This window comes from Anopheles aquasalis, chromosome 2 (genome assembly GCF_943734665.1).
Source record: "Anopheles aquasalis chromosome 2, idAnoAquaMG_Q_19, whole genome shotgun sequence".
Taxonomy (NCBI): domain Eukaryota; kingdom Metazoa; phylum Arthropoda; class Insecta; order Diptera; family Culicidae; genus Anopheles; species Anopheles aquasalis.
Window position 1 is genome coordinate 5,939,960 of NC_064877.1, and position 16,230 is coordinate 5,956,189.

The window sequence follows — 16,230 nt, forward strand, 5'->3', positions numbered from 1 at the left end:
TAAGGTGCGCACACTAAGGCGCAAAATTTTAACGACAAAACCAGGCATGTAGCATGAGTGGAACAATTTCTGAAATAATGTGTAAATTAAATTAGAAAAAGCAAAAAGGAAGATTTTTACTACGGATCATTGGCCACGATAACCTAAAGGTCCAAAATAAACAATCTACGACGTGAATAAACCTTCGGTTTAGCTGGATGGGCTGTTCAAAATTTTAGACGTTAAACATTTACGAAATCTTTCGTTCTGGTAGCCTTCAATTAACTAGGCCATGGGATCAAGCTCAGTCGATGACCAAAGACCGGTGGGACCCTCGCAACCTTTGACCCTCGTGGCCACTAATTAAAGCAAGTAAAAGAGTAATCTATTCACTTAGCTGGCGAACATGATCCGTCGCGCGACCTTGACGGAATTATGTAGCCCCCCCCCCCCCCCCCCCCCCCCCCCCCCCCCGGGGGAAGCATAATTGATTTCGGAACGCCTTGTTGGACCTTGTCACGATAATGAAGCTTAATTATACGAATGCGCAACACATAAAACGCATAAAAAACCATGCTGGCCATTCTTTAAATGAGAAGGTGTCTCTGGAAAGCACATTGCGATCGGATAAGAACATACGACATACGATCTGCTGTACAGGTTTCTTCGATGTATTTATTGTCGATCAATTTATTACAAAATCATAAAATGAAATGATGATTTGATTGGTGTGCACGATTACGATGAAGATCGTCAAAAACCTACCCTCGCGGTATCGAGTCATATCTTTGATTGCAGCGACGAGGAGTGGCTCGGCTCCATTCGGCGAATTGAAATGCGGGCAAGCATTCCTCATCCGATCGATCCCGGCGAGAATGATCGTCCTGCGTACAGGAGCAGTACAAGAAATCTCTTAAAAGGCTAAACCAAGGCTGCAGCGCGAGTGGCAAAGGCACCATCGCTAAGCGGTTCGTTTGCCCGTTCCTTACATCACTAGCACCTTCCCTCTACCCTTTCCTCGTTTCTCACGCGGTCTCCTTATACACTAGCTTATGCTATTCTAGTTGCTATTTTTTGTGTAGACGCTGGTCTAAAGTCTAGGTATGTTAATTACCCTACCATTCCGTGTTTTTGTTCTTCCTCCCCCCCCCTGGATGCCTCACGCTGAGCATCGTCTTATCGATCGAGTGAGCAAAGGGTTGATCAAACTTGCACGCCGTGTGTCGCAGAACGACAGTGAGTGAAAGCTGCAGTAAAAGAAGTTACACAATCACCACCAAATTTGCATTAAAGGGTAAATACCAAAAAAAAAAAGAGAGGAAAGAAGTACGAAAGTGCAACGCAGCGTACTAGTTCCGGACGAGGACGAGCGTGCGCGAGAGTGCAGAACAGTGACTTACAATACTACATTCGGATGCAAATCTCGCTCGCGGGTTCTTACATCCGTATCAGTTTAAGAATATTCTCAGTACATTGATGGGCGATCACTGGCAGCATAACGGGATGGAGTTTGTGATCGTCGTATATGCGGAAGCGTGGATCGCCAGCCGGAACGGGATCGCCGATTTGGGACGGTGAAGGCGAGAATAGAGAGGTGGTACCGAGTGAGGCGCCCAATTGCGTGAAAAGATCACATTACGGTTATCAATTTCGCGCTCAAAGTGCCGCTTAGTTACTGCCGAAGCCGACGAATGCTCGGTGTCGCGTGGTCGAGTAGCTGTCCTCGACGGTCTTATCGATGGTCTGGTAAAAGTCGGGCTTTCCATTCACGTTGTTGTTGTTGTTGTTGCTGCTGGTGCTGATGTTCTTGTTCGGTACACCCTCCACGTTACCGTTGGCCAGGGCCATCTTTTCATCCTTTTCCTTCTTGGCCTGTAAGAGATTGTGGGCAGCACATTAGCACAGAACGAAGGACTGCAACCGCCGGACCAGTTGTCTCTTACCTGTTTTCGCACCGCGTACGCCTGTTTGTAGAAGTTCGAGAAGAGGAAGTAGAACATGACGGCATGGGCACCGATGAAGTAGGCGAACGCGCTCGGATAGTTGCAGTCGTTCCAGATCAGCAGCTGGAAGGCGTGTGCCATGACCAGGATGAACTGGACCTGTGAAAAGGTGCAAGAGACAGTAGGATTAGTTTTCCGCTTTTTGCCAGCAGGCGTTCCGTTCCGGGTCCCTTACCATCTGCAGCACGGTGAGATACTTCTTCCACCAGAGATACTTCTGAACCTTCGGTCCCATCGCGGCCAGCATGTAGTACGCGTACATGATGATGTGCACGAAGGTATTCAGCAGACCGAAGAAAGAGCTGTGACCACCTGTGGTGTGAAGGGGTGTGGTTAACGAAGGACAAATTTGTATAAAGTCATCTCGCTTGTTTATCCAATTTGTAGCTAATCGCGGCACTGCGTAAAGTCAACTGTTGTTTTTTTGGGAGGAAAACCAACAAAAAGACAACCTCCTACGTGAAATGCCTACTGTTTGCGCGTCGAATGATAACTTAATTAGCAAACAACACGCCCAAGCCCGGCATTGAACCACGATGGCGCTAACTCGGTCGGCCATCGGACAGCTTCACTATACGCTTCATTGCCCCATCGAAACGCTCGGTGTTTCGGACTTTGGCGCAACTGTGCTGCTGTTTGAGAGATCAATGCAGAAGTAGTGCCCCTCCAGAAATGAAAAAAAAAAACAAATTTTCAATGGACCTTCACCACCGGCGCATGGCATGACGTTGCCGAATTGTGGTTGCAGATCATTCGCCATTTCACAGCTTGGCTTGTGGGCTGTTGGGCAACCCAGCACATCTCGTGGCCTACTCGTGGCGTAACGAAAGTAGCAACTAGTGGATCGACCAGCTCGTAACTAATATCCTATTCCTAGATTTCAAGGTGAGGAAATTTCCTTGCCATTTTAAGCCCGCTCACGGTAGCGATGGTACTAACCTGGAGTAAACTTTACACCCCACCAGACAGACATGGGCATAATTCCGTGGTGGATGACGTGCAGCGTCGACACCTGATCGTACCGCTTACGCATCACGAAGAAGAACGTGTCGAAGAACTCGGTAAACTTGGAGAAGTAGTACCACCAGCATCCGGATGCCATCTGTACCGAGTGAGGGAAGGGAGAATGGGATGGATCGGTTAACAAAGCACTCGAGTGGACAGTATGTTCGAGTTCAACGTTCCAGAACTTACCCGCAGGGCAAGGGGCGAGTACGAGTAGTCGACGGGTTGGCAGCGCAAGCTGTACCCAGCGAGCCATCCGGAAACACACGCCTGCAGACGCGAGGTGGAAAAGTGAAAGGAAACCAATGAGTAAGGTCATAGGGCGGTCGGGAACCGTTTGTGTAAGGCATCGTGTCCCCTTGCTGCGATACGTACCTCGTAAAACAGCCACGTACTGAAGAGCACTTGCAGGAAGTTGTAGACGATCAGCACCTTCCGCAGTTCGAATGGTTTCCTATTTTCCATCAGCTTCGGTCCGAGGATCTGCCGGATTGTAAGATTAAGGGAAGGCGGGTTATTACAATGGTAAGTGCATCCTTGAGCTTATGGTTTGTCTTTTGCTGTGCAGCACCATTTATTGGTAAGGAATTCATTTCCGGGGGGGGGGGGGGGGGGTTCATGCAGACCGCCGGTAAGGTTTATGAACTTTTGGTCCTTGCAAACGAGACGCGTGGAAGTGTAGCGGATAGGAGTGTTTCGGTGCACTCCGCTTCACTCCAGTGAATCACTAGAAAGTGACACCTTTGCAAACAATATCGCTTGGCCATGATCGCTCGATATCTATGCGCATATCTCCAATTAACAGAACCACCCAAAAGGTTGTATAAATCCGAACCAAATCCGTGGCGACCATCGCCCCCGGTCCCGTGGTGTCCGGTCCGTGTTTGGATCATCAGCCTGTTTGTCCAATTGGTTACCCGCTACGCCGCTGCTTGACACTGAACTTGCACACCGATGGCGGGGGAGAAACATGAGAGGTACTTAATTATCACATTCCTATCGGCAACACTCCCGGGGCGGGGCGGCGCGGTGGCCACCATTCGGGAATCAAGGTTGGGCACCGACCTTCCGAGTTCATGGACACATCTTGGACATTCCCCACCCAAGGGGGTCCCATGGTGATGAAAGGGATTCACTTGAAGGTCAGGAGCACGACTGATTAAGACTCCATGGAGTACGTTCTCTTTTCACCCACGGTATGAACCTGCTGCAAGGCCAGATGGACTGCACCGAGATCACCTGGACAATTGCAATCATTTTATTTCTCTTTCTTTTATTTTGGCAGTTGTTTTCCCTTCACCATCACCCATGAGTGAGTGAGCTTACAGGGGTTGCAAAAGATACGAATGTAAATGTCCAACAGCTGCAGTGACCGTATTGAAAGGAGAATCCTATTTCATGGCCACTGCTGATGCAATGTCGAAGAACATGGTTGCCACGACCTTTGTTTGCATGATTGACGGGTGCATGGAACGGACTGCACGGCTTGGAGATAACGGAAAAAAGAATGACTTCGATGGTGCAGCCATTAAGGTGCAACCCCCCACCCGTCAAGGATCATCAAATCCGTTCGCGATAGTTCTGCTACAGTGGTGCTCCAGGGAGCCACGACCTGTGGCAACAGATTGGACTTCTTCAGGGTTACACAGTTTGTACAACTTACCTTCACGATGTAGGCATAGCACAAGCTGATAGCCATGGTGGGAAAAGGGGAGCTCATCAGAGGCCAATCGCGCGTCCGCGGATCCGACACCTCATCCATCAGGTACCGCCAGCCCGCCTGTACGTTTGTGATCAGCTCCATCGTTCTGTGCAGAGTGTGACTGGAAGGCGAAAGAGAGCACGCTCTCGCTAGTCCTGCGGGTGTGAAGGTGGAAGAAAGGTAAAGACAAACAAGTGGTCAGCGATGAAGTGAAAGGGAAAGGATCTAGAAGATTCGTTGGCTAGCGTTTGCGCACACGTTATTTGATCTGCACCTAGGTGACACTTCAGGTGGCAGCTTTCAATAGACACACTTCAGATCCGGCCGGTTCGAAACGAACTCGCGACGCGGCAAGCAAGCTTTACTGACGTCAGAAGGAAGCCAATGGGCGGCGATAGAAATCGGGCCAGTTCCGGCTGGATCCAAGGGGCGGCAAATGCTAAGCCTGCAGGCGGCCACTATTAGCACATGGTTTGCGGGGCGCTGCCTAATTCGCTAACTGGCTGGTAAACGATAATGGTTCAGCAAATACCGTGCGATTGAATGTGGCGCAAAATTTGTTGCTTTGCATTTGCTACCACAAGATCTCGAATATACGATGTTATCAAGCTATGTTATTCCACCGCTAACGAAATGGTAAGTTAGAATCGAGAGTACATTCAGATCACGAAAGAAGGTCCAGAAGAATGCAAAAAGAGAAAACAAAAACATTAATCCGAAACCGGTACAGACGATATCCGCGTCTATATTTTCCGTATTTCTAACGTTTTTTTGTAGCACATTCTGATTCAATTTTGCTTATCTGCAAGCGTGAAGGTCACATTAGCGTGCGCTTATGCATTCAATCCACTAACGGATTCCGATTCCAACAGCTATGCCAGTCAGCATACCGTCTTCCTGCTACACAAGCTAAGAGAGTCATCTTTTGTGTCGCATCTTGGATTTTTCCGTTCGATTCTGTCGATTGAAAACTTGTTTAGCAGCCTCCCTAGATCGGTCTTTGGTTGGCGTTGTGTGCAGATTTCCGGACAAAGACCGGGCTTACTCTCGCTGGTGCATTCATTAACCTGCACGGTCCTTGAACTGGGAGCTGGGATTTATTTTTATTGGATTCTATGAGTTGCAGTACGGCGGTACACGGACCCGGATGGACGCGAAACGGAAATAGCGCAGAGCTTACTTAGTAACGATGCAACGACATACGCCAACGACTTGGCGTAAGTGCGAACAACTCATGAAGTGACACAAGGATGCAGCTAAATACTTGAAGAGTTTATTGAGGTCCCTGGCGCAGCTGCGTTGGCGCAGCGTTGACCATTTGGGGGTATAGTTCGAGCACAAGGGGGCACTCGCCGGCCTCAACCTACTCTCTACGCTATGGCACCGGTTGGTCCAAAAAGGTCAACAAATTAAACGCAAGAAAACATTTTATCTTCGGCGCATCACGCCCATTTACCCAACATCTCTAACAGGCGGTCTGTGACCTGCCTGCCTGGCTGGTTGAGCCATCATTAAGGAGGTTACCCACTCTCTCTTTCTCTCTCTCCATCTCCATCGCGATACAGCACCACGGTGTCCACTATCTGTTGTTCCATTGCATTAATCTTCCTCTAATCTCGGTTACAGCGGCGACACCAGCTGTCAGGTGGTGGCCCCCGGTGTTTCGTTGAGTGCCTCCCTCCCCACGCCTACAAGGGCATCTGCGGAGGCTACACGCGCCCATGGCTGTCACATTTTTCTCCCATCACAGCACACACCCTCAGCGCAGCGCATCGCATCGCAGCGCGATGATTTCGCATAACGTAAAAGAAGGTCAAAGATGCAGCAGCAACAACACCATCATTAGCGTTTGGGGAAGGTTCGTCGCTTGCCGCCCGCTCGTGTGCTAGAATCTTTCGTAATGGCCGCTGGTGCTGTGACCAGTGACCCCCGGACGCTTGGAAGGAGATTCATTTGCTTAGAGACCAGCGACCGTGGAGCTTGTTACGGTGGCCAACTACGACGGAAAAATGGCAAATCCGTTCCATCCGTTCCATTCGAGAACCACGACGAATCATGGCGAGCGCGCGCTGGCATGCAAAGCGAATGGCACCTCAGGCAGCATTCCTCCTGTTTGCTGCTGCTGCCGTTGGCTAATGGTTATGAAAATGGTGCCATTAATATGCACTTCAGCGCGATCAGGGAAGTCACAAGGTCACCACGCGCCCACCGGCGATTGGATGCGCCTGGGGCACGCGGTACGCGCGGAACGGAACCCAAAAGGGCCAAGCCAGCTGCCGCCTCTCGCGTCCAATTGTCCAGTGGTTTGCACAATGATTAAAAAGTTATTTTCCGTGACGGACCGGCGGACGGATTGCGGTCCTAGATTGATTGGGTGCGCTGCGATCGGTGTGCGATGGCGTGCGATTGATCGGTTAACGATCGAGCGCAGAGCGCAGCGGCAGCAATCTTTATTGGCAACCGAATGAGCAGCCCTGCAACGAAGAAGATCGATGCCAAGGGTGCTTAGAGCGGTCGTGTGCGCGCCGTGATTGCGGTTAGAACGACCTTAAACAGCGCACCGGTGGCCACAATAAAAAGTTACTTAGCACGTCCATTTAAATCCGGAGTGGTAGGTCCGGGCACCGGAAAGAAAGGGGAAAATCGATATCACACGGCCTACTAATGGACGTCACGGCACAGCAGGTGCCGGGGGCGCTGGACTGTATCGCGATTGCCTCGGAGGCCAGCCTAAATTGGAGGCCATCGAGAGGCGGGTTTTTGGTGCACACCTTTGACAGGCATGCCATGAGAATGTGTCGGAGATGAAACGATACCGGGCCACTGGGCCACGTGCCTCCGCTTGGTTGCTGCAATCTCTCGCGTTCGGCAGGACCCCGTGAGGCCGCTCAATGATAGGCGCGGTCTGGTAGCATTAACTTCGCAAATCCTCTCGAAGTTTCCACATCCAAAAAGGCTCGCCTGCGTCAACACCATCTCACACACTTCCTGATGCTGCCAGCGAAGGCCGTTGGATTGATTTCGCTCAACGAATGTCTGCCCGACTGAACAGCTCGGAACATCGGTGCGCTCAAGGCAAACGAACAGTCCCGTTGATCAGCAGCTTGTCAGAGAAGCAAATCAATTAAAACCCCCGTAACTGCCGGACCAGCTACTCGGTCTCGGTGGTAGTGGCTCTCTGAAACACTCTTAACGATCACCGGCGCGGTATTTACGCTTACACAACGCAAGCTATCAACCAAAAACGCTTGGCGCATATGGCTAATGAGGAACTACGACAAGAGCGACAGCGGAGATGACAACGGCGACAACAATGAGCTACGCAGTTGATGCGCATCGGATCATCAACACGGTGTACCAGCACAGGTCACAGGGGGGGAACAGGGGACAAAGCACACCTCATCTCAGCTCCAAGCGTCCTAAACTTTCCAATACCGCGGGGGGGAGGGGGAGGGTCTTCCAGTGTTCCGCCTCTCTAGATGGAGGAGATGTCAGCTGCCAGGTATCACGGTGGCCAGCACTCTGATTATAATTAATTACCTAGACAATCAAATAATGAAATCGATCGATTCATGCATTATGGAAAAGCCCCTCGCGCACAGTGACGCACACGCCATCGATCGTCACCGTAGTAGTGTTCTGGAAGGGGAGAAAACCACAAACCCCCCCCCCCCCCCCCCCCCCCGATCCGATAGCAGCTTGCGGAGCTGACAGCGCTAGATAATTACAGCGAGAGCGGTGCTGCCAAACTCCTAGGGTAGCAGACACCTTAACAGCGAGCGTAACAGCGAGTGTCGCCTGTCGCCTTCACACCAGACCGATCTCCCTTCAATTAAGTGATCGAAAGCGACCGAAAGCTAACCAAACAACACACACCCCTTTCTCGATCCTCGTACAAGCGGCGTTGTATAAACAACTGCTCGCCGTCGCCGGCCGGTTCTAGAAGGCTCTTGAAAATCGATGACGTAGTGTGCACTCGGTACGCGAATACTAATTACCGTTAGTAAACAAGATCAGCCGGTCGGACGCTAGTCGCTAGGTCGTCGCCTACTGTCTGCGGTCCGAACTTCAACTTGATCTTGCTCTGGGGTGCTCTGGGCGCTAGTGCTACTGCGCCAGAGGCTAGGTTGTCGGCGCCTACTACTACTGAACGCGGGAAGGCCCCTTGCTCAGCGTGTTACGGTTCGATCGAGGTGCCTAACGCGAACGGAACGCATCTGTCACCGTGCATCGAGCGAGGCAGGCGGGGAAAATTCCTATCATTCTGTGGTGTTATTGCCACTTAAGGAGAGTTGCAGGGCCGGTCAGGGCCTTTAGAGTTCCATGACGCAAATGCGTAATGCATTATTTATCGCCAAAGACGACGATGTTTGTGATACATTTCATTTCCTCGCTTGAAAACACGCTCCTCTGCGGCCCCAAAAAAGAGTGTGACGCGTTGGTCGGTGTCGAATCAAAATGAATTGGAAAAAAGGGTTTCCAAAGCGGCCCGGACGAACGGTTGACCGCAAGGACGCTGTGATCCGTTCCGCTGCGAGTTTCCACAATCTCCATAATTACCCATTTTCACTTAACGTCGACAAGGTTGCGAATACGCCGGGATTTCGCTTTGAGCAGCGGCATGGCGCTGCGCCCCCCCCCCCCCCCCCCCCCCTCGAAACGGCGCGTAAACATTGCACCCCCTCTGGATCCAATATTTGTTGATGCTGTTGTGGGAGGTGGAGTGAGCCGAAGGAGCCGCACGTGTGTGATGATAAGCAAACATGGATAGCTAGGTCTACGGTCGATCTAGTAGGACCGCCGGTCGGTCCCGGATGGACAGCAAAAGGCACTTTAAGCTCACGGGCACGTAGCAACGCACGCAGGCCACCAAAGGCAGATGGTTTGTGGTACGCCGCAAGGAAGCCGCCACCGCCCAATTCCTGGCACCTGCGTGGACGCACGGACTCGAACTCGGACTTTGAACGCCTTTCAGATACCCCCCGGGTTCACGCGTTCAGCAAAAATCTAATGAGTGCCGTTTGTATGCGCCCGGTGGACCAAAATGATGGGCCTGGCAGTGCGTGTGCTACGTCAGATTGGCCGCAGGCGATCGCCAAAATATGCCAACTTGCCGCCCTTGTGCTTTTGGGCAATGTTGGGCAACGGTTTTTGCGGACACCCGCCAACGATTCAAGGCCAAAGGAATATAGTTGTGACCCTCGGTTCCGTCTTCGACTACCGGACTGGCTCCCCCGAGGGCGATTGCTTGCATTTCACGTATCGCGCTGCTAGTACCTGAGGCTGCGATTGATCGATCGATCGTGCTGCTTGGCGCTTCCTTCTAACGCCCTGGGTGGCCCACCCTGGTATTGACTATGAATCGCACATAACAAGGCACGTAGCAGACCGCATTCCCGCCATCACCAGCACCGGCAGCAGTAACAGGTAAACATACCATCGCCATCGATGCCGATCACGGTCCGCAATGCTGCTGCTGCTGCTGCTGCTGCTGCTGCTGCTTTGACCTTGTGAAGCTCTTGTGAACTGTCCACCGGTGCGCAGTGACGTACGGATGACGCGATGGACAGCAGCAGGCGTTGCATTATGTTAGCGACCGGCTAGCCGTGTGTTACATTAGTGTTCCTTGGAACCGTTCCCAGTTTTCAACTTGTGTTCGCTTCTCCGGCCCGCCTCTCGGTGCGGCCTACGCGTAACGACGCCATCTCCTGCCATATTATTATGTCATGCAAATTAGGAATCGAAAGCGACAGCGACAACCTTCGATGGTGACGATGGTGACTTGATCGCCAGTAGACCAGCCTGAAGGATGCTGGAGGATGGCAAACCTGGCCTGGTGTGGCCTGGTGCCCGGTATACAGGATAACTCCTCTCGTACCCTGGAATGCGCCAAGCGAGTCAAGTGCAAAAGTGGGGTTGTGGGGTGCAGCGATCGAAAAGAGGTCACTCGCCACGGTCGTCGTCGCCATTGATTGCAGCATCCCGTGGTTACGGGGTTCCGCTGGACAGGATGGTGAATCAGTAAGTTATGCGAAGAGATGCAAAACTATCGACGCAAAAAGGTTTATTCCTCCCTTCTCCACCGTTTCCTTCTCTCGCGGACGAGGGGATACATAATTCATCAGGCCATGTATCATCGCAAAGATGATTGGGGGGATGCTCTGGGGTTTGCCTGATGCGTGCGGGTGCGTCAACGTCGACAACCGGTCGATGGTCGATGGAGCTCCACTGACCGGTGCGCGTAACGATCATTCAGCGACCCAGCGAATTGATATTGACGCGTATCGATGGTTTCGAAGGGTGGTCGAATCGATGGCACTTCCCACACACGTTTGCTCTCGCGCACCACACTTTCTGTTAGATCATAGGGCCTGGCGCACGCACCGAGTGTGCCCAACCTGTGATGCCCAAAAGTGAGTTCGTGTTAGCCGGCGGCCATCGTGCCAATCACCGTGATGCACGTGGCGGCATCGGGCCCCGGATCCATCGGATTTAGCGATGCTGCGTGGTTACGTACCGCGTATCCTCATCTTTTTTGTTGTTGTCATTTTGCGAGGGCAACAATAGTGTGGCTTCAAGTCGAGCGTCATGTGAACGTTGTAACATTACAACAACGCACGTTGCTCTACATCGCTCGCTTCACATCTCGCTTCACCGAAAACCATTACATGCTCGCTGGCCTGGCCCTACGTCGATGGTGCTGTCTCTCAAATAGACACTTCATCGATGGTGGAATGTAACATGCATACTATACTGTGTGCCTCCTAATAGTGCTTTGCGCTTTATGGCGCTACTAAGTGACGTAAGAGACTGGCAGCAAACGGCCCGCGTACCGGCAAACTGCGTTTCGGAAACGAACAAGGAAAACGAAGAAAAACCCCAAACAAAACATCCATCTCACTTTTGGTTTTGTTATTGGCCCCACCAGCGCGTGGTTGTGGTTTCCCTTCAATTTGATCCACAAAAACCTTGGACAAACAAAGGGGTGTGCGGGCTCACTAATACCGTAAGCCGGACACACGAGGATTCGTGTGATTAGTTCCTGTTTCTTAATTCATTGCCGATTTCTATTCCAATGCGCCATTGGCAGTGCTAAGCACAGAAGATGTGTCAATTAGTCATCTGTCATAGATTGCTTTGTGGAGCGGATATGGCTATTTGGTATTTCGTGAAGAACGCGCGAAACATCCAGAACCAAAGGAACCACAGCATCCAGTGGATTGCTATGTATTCCCCAAGTCGTCACAGAGATTGATGAGCTTGCGGCACAGCTATCTCCTCCGCCTGCTAATGGGTGTTCGGGATGCAAATATGATAATGCGGCGAGTTTTTGTCCTCCACCCAGGCCGGCCACCCCATTCGTCCCATATGCTGGTGTTTTGTGGTTAACGCGGAGTTCGAGCAGACGTTTGCCCACATAAAACGGATATGATGATGGCAACAGCCACAAACGCGTCACGATCATCATTCTTGTGTGAACAGTGCTAATGCCGTGGCAATCTGTCGTAGCGGATGCGCAACACAGTTCGTTGAGCTTTAAGTCACTCGGTCTCGGATTGGCCGGATAGTGCGCACGGCACTTCACCGTCGTCGCAGCTCCTTTCCCAATTAGCATCGCCATCAAGCGATGCGAGACAATAAATGGCCACAGCGTCTTTCGAGCGTGTGGCCACCAGAGGTGGTAGATGGTGATGGCGATGATGATCGACGGTTTGGTTGGCAGTTGGGTTTGGGCACTGCTGCCGGTTGCTTAGTAGCACTGTTGCTGCGATCTGTCAAAATGGCATAACACTGGCTAACTCTGTAAACAACGTGACCACACCGCACCGCAGTCCAAGCAGGCGTTGAGGGGTTTTCCTCGTAATCATGAGCCACACCATTAGCTGGTGCTCTACCGCGCACCGCGGGAGCCATGGCGTTGGGACAGGAGTCGAAGAAGAGATGCGACGATACGGAAGAGTGGCTTCGATGACCTTGAGCAGCTTTTCATGATCAGGTAGTTTCACTCCAGCTAGTGGCCCACCATTTACTGCCACCCGCGATCCTCGTTCCACCTTTAACACCCGAGCCTGAGCCGCCCTGAGCTTGACCAGGGCCATGCCACAGTTCGATCGGTCACATTTGTTTACCGCAGACATTAGCGACTGTTTGAACTTGAAGCCTCCTTCCCCTCTCGATTGCTCGGTATTTGGAGCAATTCTTTCAAACACTCGGCGGCAGTAGCAGCACTGGGCAAACGATGCGTCAGCATCCCTCTCGTCTGTCACCAGCACCAAACACTGGACCGACCGCTTTTTGACCCTTTTCCTATCCATTAACCTTAAACAAACTCGATCGCCGATGATGGGTGTAGTCGTTAAGTTCGGTACGGAATTGTGCTTTTGTTTTTGCCAAAAACCCATTCGGCCACAAAACCAGCTGCCGCATGCACTTTTGTACCGCACCTTATCCGAGCCATTGCATTGTGGCCCAAAAAGTGCGGCTAGTGTCACAGGGCAACCATCACCCTGTCATCAGGCCGGTCGGCGGCCACGTAACTGTTGATTCTGTTTTTTCCATTTACCACCAGCATTAGCGACCTTCGTTGCGCAACGCAACGAGACGACAACAAGCTAGCCAAGGAAGGAGGAGGAGGGGGAGGGTGATTCGGAGTCAGACGGCCATCCAGTTGGACGGACGAAACGATTTGCACATGGGATTCGTGGCCTTGGACAGCCTCCAGCAGAGTTCAACTGCAGCCGTCTTGTCGCGTCGTGAACCAGATGGAGCCCGTCGTGCTGGAGTACTTCGAACTTTCGATTCGCGCTGTACACTCGCGCCCGGCGGAACGGGACAATTCCGATAAGGCCACTCGAAGCAGGTTCTTCGACCGGTGCGAACGTTCCGTGACGCAAGACGCAAACGAACGTACGGTTTGGTCTAACAAAGGCCATTTGCCTCTGAACAGTGCCTCTGAATATTTCCCTAATAAGCTTCATCCCATTCACCGCGGAAGAAAGCGCCCGCCGGTGGCGATGCGCAAGTGAGGTTCGGTGGTGCGAGAAATGGTCACACCGTGAACGCCTGCTGTGATGCGAAAAAATGCAACTCATTATGCGTCAACGAGGCGAGGTGTCTGTGGCGATGATGACGAACGACCGAAGGAGGGCATGGCAGCGCGTGTCAGATGGAAATCCGTAATGTTCGCTAGCGCCCCAAAAACGGGCACGACGGACGGCCAGGGCGAATCGTTCGTGCGAACGCGCGTCGCGGCTAGCGACCCATTACGTAAGGATAAAGGTGCGATGCTGTGGGCCAGTGTGAGCTACTTTAGGCCCCCGGGGGCCAATTCCAACCGCCTGGCGACCTGGCGTTGGCCGGCCGACGGCCTAGGCCGGCTCTCTCGCTCTCTCCACACATCTCTTTCTCCCCGCCTAGTAACTTGAGTTCAATGTTTTCCTTTTTTTTTCGGACCGGTGTACGCCGTTTCTTTCTCTTCTTCTGGGGGTCTTTTTTTTCGGGGGGTATTTCGGTGCCTCTGTGAGGGGACTGGGACAATACTCGAAGTCTGAGCCAGGGTCCAGCACAGTGCTGTCATCGTTGCGACATCAGAGACAGACCAAAGAGAGAGAGAGAGTGAGACTGCGAGGGTCAGTCAGAAAAGATCAGATCCCCACCACCATTTGCGGGGATTTACCCCCGGCCGCGGTGGTCCTGTGGGTTCCTGCGGCGGCGGGGGTTAACGCACAAAAGCTGCTGCACTTGAAGCACTTCGCGAGGCACACCTTCACGTACACCACACTTAACGTTGCGCCTCTGCCAGTAGGCGCCGCTGAAGCTGAGGACAGAGGTAGTGGACTTACCTTTCTAAACAATGTTAAATGCACTAAACTGGCCGCCAGACACACCAACAAAGACTCAACGGCGTGTCCTCGTGTGCTAGGAGTACGTTGTCGACGGAACTGGTAAACCTCCAAACCTAGAAACACCGAACCGAAAACACCGGCAATCTGCCAATTGGTTCCGCGTCTCCAGAACTTGATATCACACCAAGGCACACAAACGCATACACACGGGCGGACAGACACACACTGGGGGGACACCTGGAGTTTATTAACCGGCCGAATCGAGCTGGGAAATGCTGAGTTGCAGAAGGGCGCTCCCGTTCACGTTCACGACGGCAAATACAGCAAACAGCAATGCAATCGGTCGGCCAACGCCTTTTCGTAAGGGATGCACCAAAGTTCTTCCTAGCACAGAACTGGTACGATCTTTCACTACGTTGGTAGTATCCGCCGTGGATCCAAGATCCGTTTGCCGTTTGATTGTCAATCACCAATCACAAAAAAAGAACAATGCCAAGTGTTGCTGCTGTTGCGGTTGAAGTGCCCACTGTTTTTTTTTTTGCTGATTAGCTGTTAATGCGTTGAGCTTTTCGCTGGGTTTTTCCGCGATCGCTAACCCCTTTCGGTGGCGTATCGCGGCGTATGCTGGGAACGAACGATGCGGGAGAAATGAGTTTTGGTTGAGCGCGACACCGTCGTTTTATATGACAACCCCCACCCCGCAACAAGCGCGAGGCGCGACGGCATCCCGCTGTCCGGCCGCAGCCGTCGATCGATCGGCCGGTCCGACGGACGGACGGTCGGTCGCTAGCTCTTCGTCTGGATAGATCGCGGATCGCGATCGGACGCTTGCATGTAGCTCGCTCCCGCTCGTGCACCTCGTTCATGATCGTTCCATCTCTATTGATGGGCGCATCTCGCGATGGAATTGTGGAAGGTTAGAGGGGGAGGAGGAATGCAAGGGGTGGGTGTTGGTTATTGCTAACATCTTCCATCGTCTCGGCCCTGTGCTGGATCTAATGGCATGCGAAACGTTGAAAACCTGATTAGCTTTCATCTGGAGAAGGAATCCATGAGTCCTCTGCCCAGTTCTATTCTGGGCCGGATGCAGTTTCCCAGCACCAGAGTTCTCTTTGTCCGGGGTTCATAGAGTGTATTTACTCCATGGAGTACCGCCCCTGCGATTCTTGGAGGAATGGACCGGTGCTTGGACCGGTTTCTTCCTACCGATTACGTCAAACCGACCGGCCGCCGGTCTGGTCCTGGTGCAGGATTATGCCGCGCGCAACCCATGGCAACTGCACTTGCTCCTGCGGCCAAACTCGAACTCAAAAGCTACTCTTCTGGCCTTCTGAACCGCTAGCTGGAACCGTACTACCGACGAGTACCGGCGGGGCTGGGCAGGACCAGTTCCCAGTTGGTGGATGTCTCCTGGCCGACCCCTCGCCACACGATCAAGTGAGTGGCAATGGATGATGATGATGTTCGTGCTGGCCTAGGAGAGAGAGAAGAAAAAAGACTAACCTTGGACTTCTCGGTGCGCGCCTACATACAGGTACGCACTGGGCTGGTGCACTCTATCTTGTTAAACTTGGCCCAATTTAACGGAACAGGATTCTGTAAAATTTTGCTGCGCTGTCCATCCCCACCACCCCGCCGGGCCCCATGAGAGAGGGAAACCATAACCTTGGTGATGGCGTTTACTCACTTTTCGAAG

At 52.3% G+C, this 16,230-nt stretch overlaps 1 protein-coding gene across 1 annotated transcript; it reads right to left on the reverse strand.

Moving 5' to 3' along the window:
- Positions 1 to 634: 634 nt before the first annotated feature.
- LOC126571398 (elongation of very long chain fatty acids protein-like) lies at positions 635 to 15,169 on the reverse strand. The gene is made up of 8 exons (XM_050229882.1): positions 14,532 to 15,169; positions 4,651 to 4,844; positions 3,363 to 3,470; positions 3,177 to 3,257; positions 2,922 to 3,084; positions 2,158 to 2,294; positions 1,923 to 2,081; positions 635 to 1,851 (listed from the first exon to the last, which is right to left on the reverse strand). The coding sequence occupies exons 2-8, from the start codon at positions 4,789 to 4,791 to the stop codon at positions 1,648 to 1,650; spliced, it is 993 nt and encodes a 330-aa protein (XP_050085839.1). The 5' UTR covers positions 4,792 to 4,844; positions 14,532 to 15,169; the 3' UTR covers positions 635 to 1,647.
- Between the last annotated feature and the right edge of the window lie 1,061 nt (positions 15,170 to 16,230).

Bases quoted from the DNA above. Each gene is read 5' to 3' on its own strand.
- LOC126571398 (XM_050229882.1), bottom strand. From the start codon at position 4,791: ATGGAGCTGATCACAAACGTACAGGCGGGCTGGCGGTACCTGATGGAT. The intron at 3,258-3,362 runs GTACGTATCGCA...TCGCGTCTGCAG, and splicing joins GTACGTGGCTGTTTTACGAG to GCGTGTGTTTCCGGATGGCT. The intron at 2,295-2,921 runs GTTAGTACCATC...TTCACACCACAG, and splicing joins GGGTGTAAAGTTTACTCCAG to GTGGTCACAGCTCTTTCTTC.